Source organism: Pelodiscus sinensis, chromosome 23, assembly GCF_052426305.1.
Source record: "Pelodiscus sinensis isolate ZL-2025 chromosome 23, ASM5242630v1, whole genome shotgun sequence".
In the NCBI taxonomy this organism is placed as follows: Eukaryota; Metazoa; Chordata; order Testudines; family Trionychidae; genus Pelodiscus; species Pelodiscus sinensis.
Window position 1 is genome coordinate 526,949 of NC_143074.1, and position 13,049 is coordinate 539,997.

Genomic DNA, 13,049 nt, shown 5'->3' on the forward strand with positions numbered 1-13,049 from the left:
CTAGATGGCCACTTTCCTGTGCCTACTGCAGAGGTCGTGGATGAGGTCCACGATCTCTGCACTAGACCAAGTGGGCGCCCGCCTCTTGCGGACCCGGGCAGGCTCCCGGGAGCCGCCAGCCTGGTCCCGGGAAGAGGCGGAGGGCTGGGTGGCAGCGGGTGGCTGGCTCGTGCCGTGCCAGGTGCAGGGTCTGCTGGCTGGGTGCTGGCAGGCTTGCACCTGGCACGGGGACCGTAGCCAGACCGTGCCCCTTTAAGGGCTCCGGGGCCAGGAGGGGGGCAGACGAGTTTCCCTGGTGGTGCCCAGAGTGGCCACCAGGGAAAGCTGGGGAGGGCCAGCCTCCCACTAGTTCGAATTAAGTGGCTACACAGCCCTTAATTCGAACTACTTAATTCGAACTAGGCGTTAGTCCTCGTAGAATGAGGTTTATCTAGTTTGAATTAAGCGCTCCACTAGTTCGAATTAAGTTCAAACTAGCGGTTTGTATGTGTAGCGCCTATCAAAGTTAATTCGAACTAACGTCTGTTAGTTCGAATTAACTTTGTAGTGTAGACATACCCTAACAGATATATTGGAGCATAAGCTTTCATGGGCAAAGACCCACTTCGTCAGATGTATCTGATGAAGTGGGTCTTTGCCCATGAAAGCTTATGCTCCAATATATCTGTTAGTCTATAAGGTGCCACAGGACTTCTTGTTGTTTATGCAGATTCAGACTAACACGGCTACCCCTCTGATACTTGCTTCCAAGGAATTTGGAGCATGGAAGTGGACTGAACAAAGAGGAAGAAAGTGGACTTAGTCGCATTCAGGATATTGTCTCTTTAATTTTGTGGTTTGGTTTGAACTGCACAAGTAAAGCAAAGTGACTAACAGTAACTCACCAGTAAGTGGAATTTATGGGATTTCTCTAATCTGCACGTAAGCAGTGATGAGGCTCTATAGCAGGGTTTCCCAACCTATGGGTCGGGACCCAAATATGGGTCGCCATTACATTTCAAAAGGGTCACCAAGTGTCTTCCCAGGTGGCTCTGCCCTCCCTCCTCCCCCCATTTTTGAATTGCCCTGGGTCACCAACTCTTCCTGAATTGTCAAAATGGGTCCCCATCTGGAAACGGTTGGGAACCGCTGCCCTATAGAGTTGATTCTCAGCATTCAGACCCTGAAATCTTTCTGGCAGTAAGTCAAAAGCTGAAAGATAGCCTGGATGTCTCTGAGAACACAGACACTCGAAACTAAAGCATTTGACTGTGGGCCAAACCCTGCTATATTATTTAAATGACTGCACACTTCACATTCCACACAATTTATACAATATTCTCTGGGCTCCATTCTCCAGCAAGAGTAGCAATGCCTTTCCTTACGCCAATGTGCTGCTTTGCTGTTGCACAGAAGGCATCATAAGAACCCTCTGTGCCCTACGCAGCAAGGCTTGAGACCCAGCCACACCCACTATGAAAAATGTCTCAACTCCCCTTGTTCAAACTTTGTAAGAAGGCGGGGCCAATCCCTCCTCAAGATGTGCTCACACGCTGGGCAAGGATTGCTTGGAATGACAATCAAGTTAGCTCTTTGGTGGCATCTGTGCATTACAGTTTCATCACACTGACTAATCTGGATGGTGATCAATACTTCTGTGCATTTCAATAGCACCTTCCATCAGAGAATGTGCTGTTTGTGAGCTGCTGCAATTTCAGCCTCCCCAGGCAAGGCAGAGACAGCCCCATTTTACAACTGAAGAAACAGGCTCAATATTATTAAGTGGGATGCTTAATGTCACAGAGAGTCAATAGCAGGACTGAAAAAAGACCTACCTCTCCCAACCCCCAGTTCCACACTTTAGCTACTAGATTATACTCCTTCATACCATTGTGCTTCTCGGTCCAGGTAAATGTCTTCATCAGCCGTGATGGTGACTGGAACATCCTCCATTTCCGTCTCCTCCTCACTTGACAAAATAACATTTTTGCTTGGTATAAGTTCTGTTGCCAGTGAGTGTTTGCTGGGCACTCTGTCATCGAGATCCAGATCATCTTGGAAACCAGCTACCATGGGATTCCCTCCAAAAGCCTCCCCATCACTGTAAGACACAGAAGTGTTAAAACTCTGCAGGACACATACAGATGTGCACACTCTTACTTCCAGAATGCAAATGTAGGGCTGGTATGCCAAAATAATGCAACTGGGGTCTCTGAGGGCTCTCTGTGGTTAGTCTGGGTCAGCTGAAGAGGACTGTGCACTCTCTGATCTGCCATGGAGCTCAGGCAGTGCCTGATCACCAGAGCCAGGGGTCCGTCACAGCTTAAGTGACACAATGGATTATACTGGGGGTGGAGGAGAAGGCAGAGAGCGCAGCAGGTAGCAAGTGTGTTTTGTACAACCATGTTAGGTGAGGCCTCACAGCTGCCTCATATCTTTCTATCTCAACGAAGGCTTTATGGGAACATTTCTAGTACACTGTCCAGGGTATTAGTCAATTAAAAAATAAGAACTTCATGCCATAATCCTCATGTCCTGCCATTCAAAAGTATCCTGTATTGTCAGAGTGGCAGGACGTTACCTCCAGCATTTGGCTCCCTTGTGTTACTTCTATTCTATAGTGCTTCCTGAAGGAGGCAGCTATCCTGACACCACAACAATGCTGAACATTCCCCAAATTAAATTAACCTAAGAACACATTTAAGAATGTGAAAGCCCTTAAGGCTCCCCCGACTGAACAAGGTTATGCCCCCTCAGACATCCGGACAGGGAGTTTCACTGCAGAATTATAAACTGGAAATGCTTCGCTTGATTTCTGCAGGACCTGCTGTTTTAATGCTTTCCTCAAGATCTGCTCACATGAAAATAACCTATATTCCTGATCATTTAAACTCGGGAGGCTTCATACTTCCATCCCTTATCCTACCTACTTTCTCTATTAAGTACTTTTTATTCAGAGAGAATCATTTGCTTCTTGATAGATCAACATATTATGTTGTTGTCCAACCCACACAGAGCATTCACCTTCCTGTGAAGGCGTCACTTCCAAATACAAAAAATAACATTCATGGCATGTCATGGTTAACATTTGAGAGGGTTAAAAGAAGGAGCTGGGAATGACTAATGGTCCCTCAGGCTTTCCACCTGGTTTTCTAATAGGTGTCCATCATCATTCTGATCCCCTCTATTCGATGCTCAACCTGAGATTGACCAGCTGTGGATGGTGAGAGCTGCCACATGTGCTGACTAAAGGAACAGGACTTTGGCTGATTTCATGTTGACTTGCCCAGCCTTTTCTTACAAATTTTTTACAGCCTATCATTCCCAGGTTCGCTTTATAATGAATTTGTACTTTGGAGCATGCATGATGGAGAGAACTCATTTCAAATTTGACACTGCACTTAAGAGTTAATTTCAACTGAACATTTGACTGGATCATCATTCTGGAGTCCTAATGAGACACTCTGCTTTCTAAATACTACACTGCAGCCACCAATGCTCCAGCTGAGGCAGACTACCCAGGACTAGGGATGTTAAATACTGGTTAACTGAACAGTCAATTAACCTAATGAATTCTTATTAATTAGTCGACTATTCTAGGGGCAGGGCTGGCAGCAGCGCAGGGTGGCACTGGTCCCTGTCCGGGGGAGGAATGAATTCCCAGACCCAGAGTGAGCCAGAACTGAGCCGGGATGCCTGCCCACCTGGCTCCTTAATACACTTTAAATTCAGATTCACAGCAAGGGGTAGGTCTCAGATCCGGCATGAGCCAGGACTGAGTCGTGCTCCTGGCCAACTTGCTAAAAAATTTACTGGCAAGAGGGTCTGGAAGGGAGGGAAATGCATGTAGTCTATAGCATTAGCCGATAAGCTTTTGCTTATCGTTGGCTCCTGAACATTAGGAGGTGTTGGCTCCTGAGCATTAGGAAGATGCTGTCCCCCAGGCTGAGTAGGTTGCCATTGCAGCTCTCAGACCACACCAGACTCCTAAACGGCTGTAATTGTCTCCTGAACTCTGATCTCTCAAATACCAGGACACAGCATCACCTCAGGCTAGTCCCACAAAAACAAGTTCAAACATGGCACAGGGTTTGGAGAGGGGAGGCCTTTTCAAAGAGAAGTTTCTAAGCACTAAAAGGAACAGGAGTGGACTTCCCCTTGAAATGCATCAAAAAGAAAATGGAAGTGTCCTAGAAACGATGCTGCCCCATGGTTTTATTTTCATATGCTACTGGTGATGTGATGTGTTCTAGAAACCTCACTCTCTAAAGGACTTGAATACACAGCAGTAGAGCAAAGTGATCATCTCCACATGTAACGCAAATGTAAAGAAACTGGACCCATTGTTAGCTTCTACACAGATCACCGACCTGAAGCTTAACAGCAAAGCAAGGACATGAAAATGTGTAAAGAAATCATTGCTGCAATACAAACAACCGTCTGACAATGCAAATTAGCATCAGCTTAGGGCACTGACTCTTCAGTTGGAAGGAACTCACAAAGATGCAAAAATAAGCAAGCTGCGTAAGTTTCAACAGCCCCTGGTAACCTGCCACACCTACATTGATCCTGAGCTAACATACACCTATGTGTACACACTATGCACCAAGTAAGGATTGCTCTTTGAGAAGGATGGGATGCAAGACAAACTCTGCTGACATTAACCCAAAGAACATGCTTGGTGAGGGCCCTCATATTTACAGTAACCATATTTTCTGAACCAAAAATGGGGACACATTAGCCATGCCCTTGAACCTTTAGGCCCTGCCCCCCTGCCACAGGAAGTCCCACCCCTGGAGGTAGTACTTCCAGGGTCAAGATGGACAGATGACCAGAAGTAAAAGGTGTCAAGTGACCCCTCTAAGAACTCCTCCCACCATCCTCTACCAATAGGGATGGGTTTGGGCACCATAGGAATCCCCCATGCAACTATACTGCAACTGCATTAACTCAGGTCCCAGACCTAGGGTACCATGACAGTGCAGTGCTAGGGGTCCAACCTCTATCCAAGATGAGATCCAGGATCTGAGACCTATTACTTTGCAGTGTAGATGCAGCCCCATTTCACTCAGGACCTGGGAGTCATCCAGAACTGTCCCACAATTTCATGGGACAACTGCCATAGCCCTCTTAATGGCTGATGCTTACTGTTTCCAATTAACTGGTAATTGAAGGGGGGCTGCAGCAGCTCCCTACCTGCTGCAGGCAGAGGGCCGCTCCAGCCCCGCAGAGGACCCACTGAAGACAGGGGTCACTTGTCCAGAGCAGCCACTGTCTGTGGGGAATCCAGAGATCCTGCAGGCAGGGACTGCACCATTGTCCAGAGCAGCCTCTCTCCGTGGAGAGTCCAGCTTGCTGTGGACAGGGGCTGCTCCAGCGGGGGCTGGGAGCTGGTGGCAGCCCCGGTGTGATCTAACATTAACTGGTTAACTGAACAATGGCAATTTACATCCCTAATGGGATGGACTGCAACTGCATTTTTTGAAGTTACCACAAAACTATCAAGTGTCTTTTGTTTCCACAGGTCAGAATGACAATACTGAACTAACCATGACAATTACAGGGTGGAGAAGACCATGTCACTAACCCTCACCACCACTGCTTGAAAGGTAAATTTCCTGTGGAGATCAGTGGGGCTAGGCTATTTTATATGTAAAGCTACTGAGAAATGTATATGTCAATATCGTGTTGGCAATGCCTATATTATGTAAATACCACCTAATAATAATTGCCAAATGAGACCACTTCCCAGCCTGCTTACAAAGAGCCTGATCCAATTTTAACTTTAAGCCAGGATTGGGCCCAAAGCAATCTGTTGATATTACTAAAGAAGATCCAGTTAACATTAGGCACCCTTCAAAAATATAAGGGACCAATCAGTAAAAGCCCCACTGCCTGGTAGAGGTGATCTTTGAAGAAAATTGGAGAGACTTTGAATTGACTTGTGATAGCAGCGCTTTCTCTCACCGGATGTGGGGTCTTTAGCACAGGTTTCACTTTGTGTGTCAGAATAACTCAGAAATGCATTGTCATAGCTAACTCTATTCAGTCCTGCAGGGGACCGCGCGGTGCTGAGGCAGGTGGTGGTGGTGGCTCGCCAGGTGGCACGCTGGACCGTGGGGAACTCTGGAAACCGTGTACCACTGGAAGCCACCCCAGCTGCCCGAAAGCAAAGTGCCAAGGCAGGGAACCGCCTACATGCTTGGGGGGGAAGGGGGAGAACTGGTGATGCTGTGCCGCACTAGGGGAAGCTCTGCCAGGTTGTGGGGGGGTAGGGGAGGGAAATGGTGGTGCACACAGCCATTTCTACTTGCTGCTTCTCTGCAAGCTGGATGTGGCAGGGCTTTTCAGGACATTTTAGTACTTGATGGGAATGCCGGGACATCGTATTTAAATTTGGGACTGTCCCGGGATGTATGGTCGGCGTACATATAATGAGCTTCAGTGACATGTGGGGAAAACTATTTCAAATTCTGAGTGTACTGCTTTCAGCTCAGAGGCTGATCTCTTATGTACCTTCCCCTGCAGAGTGTAAACAATCTCCTCCCACCACTTCCATTTAGGAGCTATAGAAACAGAGGGGAAGGAACTGGAATCTAATTCAGCAAGGAAGTTGGAGAAAACTTGTGCTGTGGGGCAGGAGTGGTGCAAACATGTGCCAGGGCAAGAGAAGGCCCCAGCATGAAGGCAACCCTGTCCTCAATTCCCCTTACTCTCAGCACAGCTGGGTGACACTACTGACAGAGTGATCACGAAGGGGTGTGTGAGGGAAGAGGGGGGTGGAGGACGATGGATAAGTTTAGTTATACAGATCTAAGGGTACGGAAAGATAATTAGGAGGCTAGTAAAGATAAAAGCGCTGTTTCTATCCTGCTTCTCTTCCTCGACCTCAGTTTCTTTCCTCCTTACCTGTCACTTTCATTGTGGTCCTTAGTCCTTGGTATCCCCTTGTCTTTCTGAGGGTTTGGATCTTCCAGAAAACTGCGGTCCAGGCTGTCCTCTGGAATAAAGTCCTCCACACTCTGTACTTTTTCAGGAACTTCACTGGGGGGAATAGTAGCAGCATCTGTAGATGGGACAGTGATCAAGTAACACACCACAGAACAGTTTTGCATAAATGGTGCCCAGCTAGTGTGACAGAGAATTCACTCCCCATAGCAGCTCAAATGCAACACAGCTCTAACATGCTGAGGGCCACTTCTGTGTGTCGACATGTAGCTAACAGCTACAGAAGTCTTGGACATTTGCTGCTACTCCTGGGGGATTCTGTGCTCCTGCAGGAAAGGTCCACCCCCACAGATTTACTATTGTTCCCTCCAGAAAGTGGAAGGAGGCTAAGGGAAGGAAGGGACAGGGAAATGACAATGTGCACAGGTTTGGGGGACATGCCTCCTCCAAACAGAGGCAAGGAACAGGGGGCACATGGGGTGATGTGCCACTGCCTCCCCCCCATTTTTTGCAAGGACAGAGGTGCCCTGCTGAAGGAGGCAGTCTCTTCCAACTCTGCAGCTGAACGCAGCCTTCTGGGTCTTAGTTACTTGGGTTCCCTTTCCGTGTGCTGGCTGGGCAAGAGGGGTGGGAGAAGGGTGGAACAGGGAAGGGCGATGGGAATTCGGGAGTGAGGAGAGGGGATGGAGAAGAAAAGGGTTTGTGGAGTCACGGGGGAAGCAGGAGCCCAGATGAAGCATCCTCTCAGCAGCAACTAGGGTCCCTCCATTAAACAGGCCCATCGAACCCTCCCCCTAAAAAGCCCTATCCTCTTACAAGCCCCCAACCAGCTGTACCTGAATCCCTCCACCCCATCAAGCTCCACTTCCCAGATTCCCCCCCCAAGTGCCCACATCCAGACTGCCCTGTCAAACCTCATCTCTCTACACCCAGACCCTTTCTATACCATCTGTCTTGATCCCACTCATGAGATGTGGGGCTTGCCTCCCCCACTCCCCGTAGCCGCACAAGCTGGCACTGGTGCTCCAGCTACACAGGCACAGTGGCTTGGGGTGGGGGGGAGAGAAGTACATAGAAAGGGAATCCCTGAGCTTCACAGACCCAGGCAAGACAAGTGATCGGTTGAATGCTGGCTCTGCCTGGCAGCAGGGAGGAAGTTGCTTTGCGCACTGCAGGGGGACACTCCCAGCAGGCACTGCCCCCAGCATTCCCATTGGCTGGGAATCACAGCCGAACCCAAAAAAGGTTCCCCACACCAGCCCCTAAGTATTACATATAATAAGGGCTTGTCTCCATTATGCCAGGGATCAACGCTGCAACGACTGACCCACTAGTCAATGTATTGTGCCTGCTTAGACACGATAAATCAATCTCCAAGTGCTCTCCCGTTGATGCCAGTACTCCACCAGCACAAGAAGAGTAGCCGGTGTCGATGGGAAAGCAGCCTTCTGACTTTATCACATGCAAGATGCCACAGTGAGCATGTCAACTTCTGTTATGCTATTTGCACTGTTGGAGTAGATCAACTGCGGGGGTTAGCATAGACAAGGCATTACAGTTACTTTAATAGATCTTATCTGTAGAGCATTCATTGAATTTCTCCTGTATTCATCTTCACCCCAAATTCTTAATGCAAAAAAAAAAAAGCAATGCTCAATCAGATACAGAAAAACATGAAATGTGCAACTATATCCACTTTTATTTGCAGCATCCTTTAAGATGAACAATGACTTTTTCCTGATTGCCCTAGTGCAAGTTTTCCTAACGGAGCAGAGCCTAACATGGCTTTTTATTTGCTTTCTTGCTTGGTCAACAGCACCATCAACAACAGGGAATAACTTTTTTTAAATTGATGCTGCAGAATTTGTATGTACAGCTCAAATTTTCTTTGGAAGATCTGATAAAAGCACACTGTGGGTTTCTGAAAATTAAGTGTGACAAAACAATGAATAAAAGGTGACAGTTCTGAGACTGGTGTGCATCTGCTTTTCCTAATGATCCCTATGCCTCTCTGCATTCAATTCCACATGATTTTACTTCCAGTGTAAACTGTGAAGCAGATGGACAGCAAGATATGGCCAGTTTGCATTTTCACTTTTTCGGACAAAGCATAAAAAGACCTACAAATCAGGAGTTTCCAACATTCCTTCCTTCTCCCTATTTCCTGCTTCCAGGGAACTGGCTCAGGTAAGAAGAGTTATGAAACTGAAATTGGTGGGTTTTGTCATAATTGATCCAGGAGATAGGACATGTACACAATTAAAACTGAACAGTGTTTTGTCTAAACTTAAGCATGCATTTTGAGTGCCGCCTCCTTTCTGTGGGTGTCTTGATAGCTTTATGAACTCCTTAGAATGACAGTTTGAAGGAGGAGGTTATTTAGCAAAGGATGACTCAAAACCATGTCATGCTAATAACCGCTAGGCTGTGGGAGCTCCAGTCAGCCTTGTAAGCAAAGCGAATGTGATGGGCAAATTAAGGTCTTGCTCAGTAGAAATGAAAGCAATGAAGAGCCCTTAATGCCTTCGTACTGGGACTCTGTCTGATACTGGTTCTCCATGACCTTTGTAATACTTTGCTCTGCTGTTTAACAGCAGTAAGACCTAACCATGGGCCCCTTTCCTCCACATACCAATTGTGCTAGAGCATATTTCCCCAGAGGGTTATCTGATACTGAGCCAGCACAGAGTTGAAGTTGTGAGAGCATTTCACATTTCTGGCTGAATGATCATGTTCCTTGAATACAAGTGTGATGGGGTGAACAAAGCCTGACCTCTCTGCTGGAGGCCTTTCAGCACTCTGGCCAGCAGCAGGAGCAGTAGAGAGGTCCTCTGAGCAGAACCAAGGGGCAGCCTCTGCTGCAGCCAATCAGGGTGCATCAGGCTGATATAAAAGGAGCTGCTAGGCCAGGGCCTGTCAGTTCCTTCCTGGAGCTTCACCAAGGCAGACCTCAGTGCTGATTGGGGGAACACTAGCACTCTGGGCAGCTCTGAGTGGGAGCTGGGGAAGTACCTGGTCAGAGACAGGTCCTGCGGCTGAAGGCTAGCCAAGAAGCCAAAGATAACCCTGCAGAACCCCGGAGAAGGGGAACGCAAGAAACAAGGCCCTAGAGAATGGCTGGATGGAACAGCATCCTGGAGAAGTGGCCCAGGGATGTGACAGCAACTAATTACTTGAAACTCAGCAGGTACCTGCTACTTGTGGGGTCCCTGGGCCGGGACCTAGAGGAGTGGGCGGACCAGGGTCCACCTCAGCCCCCTGCAAGCCGCACCTGGGTGGGGGAGGGAGAGAGAAGAGGCCTGATCTCTGGCCACTTACTGGATGCTGCCTTGCCCACAGACAGGTGAGTAGACTGTAAGACTCCACTCAGCCACCAAAGGGGGCTTGCCTGAAGGGTGGAACCCTTTACAACAAATATTAGGCTATTTTGTTATGTTTTGCAGCTGCCTTACTTACATACAAGTAGTGGCTGCACGGATTTCTATTACCATGTTGATTTTTTTTGTGAGTGGCACAGGCCCAGCAGAGGGAAGGAAACATTCTAACTCAGAATGTGACCATTTTATTACTTTCCACATCTGCCCCCCTTTGCCCCAAGCCTTGAAGAGCATCATTACAGCCAGCAAGCTGCAGGAAGGAGTCCCATTCAGAGACTAGCATTAGCACTGCTGGAGGAACAAGGCAAATCAAGCAAGGCAGCTAGAAGAAAAGAACAAAGCAACTGTAGTACTCTTTTGATTTATACTGAACACGAGCCTTGCACTGCTAAGACACAAGGGCTGTCTGCTCTGCCTCCAACAGGGAACAGAAGGAATACACCAAAGAAATAGAGACAAAAGGGAAAGGCAATATTATAAGCATGCCCATGTACACACCACCAGACAGCAAAATCCAGATTATCTCTGTATCCGCACCTACCTGGCTGGGAAGGAGACGTCTCTGGTGCCGGTGATGTTCCAAAGAGGCGGGAGATAATGCTGCGTTTCTGCAGTGGGACTGCAACAGGCATTGCTGGGGAGGCTGTGGCGGGGGATGATGTGTATGGTGGCTGAGCCTCTAGTAGAAGCATTGGTGACAAGGATGGTGGAGGCTCAGGAGATGCTGTTGTGTTGGCAGGAAGCTGCTGAGGTGGTGGTGGCTGGGGGGTACCAGGACTAGAACTGTCTGTTGATGTGCAGCTGGGAGGTACTATGGGTGACTGGGAGCCAGAGGAAGGGCTCTGTCCATTAGTTGTCATTGGGGATGCATGTCCACGACTTCGGGCTTCCATCATTTCAAGGAAGCTGCAGGAGAAAGTGATTGCAGATATAAGGACTGGACCACCACACTTCAAGGGGTCTCAGTACAACACTGTGTTTCTCTGGCTGCAGCCTAAGGCTAGCAGCCAAGAGAGCAGGGTTCCAAGCTCAGTGCTGCCAACAACTTCCTGGGAACCTTAGACAAGTCATTTCCCCTCTCTGCACTTAACTTATCCCAACTGCGGATTTCTTCTCCAGAGCAGCTGCAGATACTGATTTCGGGGACATACCCTGACCAAACTTCTCCGAGGGTGGAGGAGGGTGGACAAAGCCTGACCTCCCTGCTGGAGGCCTTTCAGCACCCAATGGGGTCCAAAGGCTAATCAGTGTTAGAGAAAGTGCAGTGACCTCCTTTGATGGAAAGCAGCAAACTGCAAAAAGCATTAATACCTACAGGTCATCATTCCATGCTTGTACAGTAAGTTCTCTGGCACGGGTTTCCAGGAGGAAACCCTATACAGACATGTTACCCTCAGACTGTAGATTCCAACCTTTTCACTGCTGTGGCACACCCTGATACCTTTAAGCATTTGAAGTATATCACCATATTCTCTTCAGAATATTCATGAGCCAATCCAGAACAAGGGTAGTAGGGTTAAAATAAAATAGCCATGGCTGCTAATGTTACATCTAGAATTGTCAACAGTAGAAACTAACATTAAAGCTAAATATAAAAACTCTGGACAAAAGCACACTCAAAGTCACACATTTTGAGAATAATATTTTGGGATGAGCTGCGATTCATTGTTTCTTCTCATTTCCAAAATAAGTCTCTCCTCTGATCTCTGCCAGACAAGGCAAAGTACTGGGATACCCACCCTCCCTGCAAATTAATACAGACACTGAACCACTGCAGCTCTGGGAGGATGCTGTTCTAGAGCACAGCACCCAGGAAACCAACCCCCAAATGGGATCAAAACCTAAGCCACCTTAAAAGCTGGTTTCAGCACATCTTGAGGTGCAGGAAAGGCAGAGGCATAGTGGGGGAATGGTAAAAAGCCGGGAATCAACTGATTCCTGACTTGCGCCCAGTCCCAGATGCTGCATCTCTGCTTTTTAAACGTATTAAAAGCTGCCATTTAACATCCCTAGTATAAACAGTAAGATTTAAGTGGCTGCAAGTGAAAACAGACAGATCAAAGTAAGTTACTAAATTAATAGAAAATGCATAGCCAGTTCTAATTCACTAAAAAACTTATTGCATACAAATTCTTACCCTAAAGAACTGTTCTTATGTCAGCCATAATCTTCAAGTCAGAGAAACTCTTTTTTTCTGACTTGGGTCTCCAGTGCTGTTTGTATCCTACTGTGCCAGGCCGTTCCCCAGGCCAGAGACAAAGGGCCAAATGCTTCCTATTGCATAGACTTCCCCCAGTGCAGGAACCTTTTGTTTTATATCCTTCCTTCAATGGAAAAATGCCAGGGTCAAAATGGAATCCCAGTACTAGGTGGCAGGTCTTCCTAGGACCAACCACTTTCTGGACTTAAAGGACAAACCAGTTAACACATGTCAGATTGGAGAGAGGTAAACAGTCCCTAGGGGTCTGTACTATTTAATATATTCATAAATTATCTGGGGAATAAAGGATAAACAGATGGTAAAATCTGCAAATGATACAACACTCTGGGCACCGCATTTCAAGAAAGACGTGGAGAAATTGGAGAGGGTCCAGAGAAGAGCAAAAAGAATGATTACAGGTCTAGAGAACATGGCATATGAAGGAAGGCTGATAGAACTGGGTTTGTTTAGTTTAGAAAAGAGAAGATTGAGAGAGGACATGATTGCAGTTTTCAGGTATCTAAAAGGGTGTCATGAGGAGGAGG

At 47.5% G+C, this 13,049-nt stretch overlaps 1 protein-coding gene across 3 annotated transcripts in view; it reads right to left on the minus strand.

Annotated features, from left to right (window-relative positions):
* Positions 1 to 13,049, minus strand: part of RABL6 (RAB, member RAS oncogene family like 6) — a 92,205-nt gene that overhangs the window by 12,640 nt on the left and 66,516 nt on the right. For all 3 annotated transcript variants that reach the window (XM_075905805.2, XM_006117347.3, XM_006117345.3), the window contains 3 exons: positions 10,846 to 11,210; positions 6,889 to 7,045; positions 1,868 to 2,080 (listed from right to left, as the gene is read on the minus strand). In XM_075905805.2, coding sequence (XP_075761920.2) covers positions 1,868 to 2,080; positions 6,889 to 7,045; positions 10,846 to 11,210 — 735 coding nt within the window. The remainder of the gene's footprint in view (positions 1 to 1,867; positions 2,081 to 6,888; positions 7,046 to 10,845; positions 11,211 to 13,049) is intronic.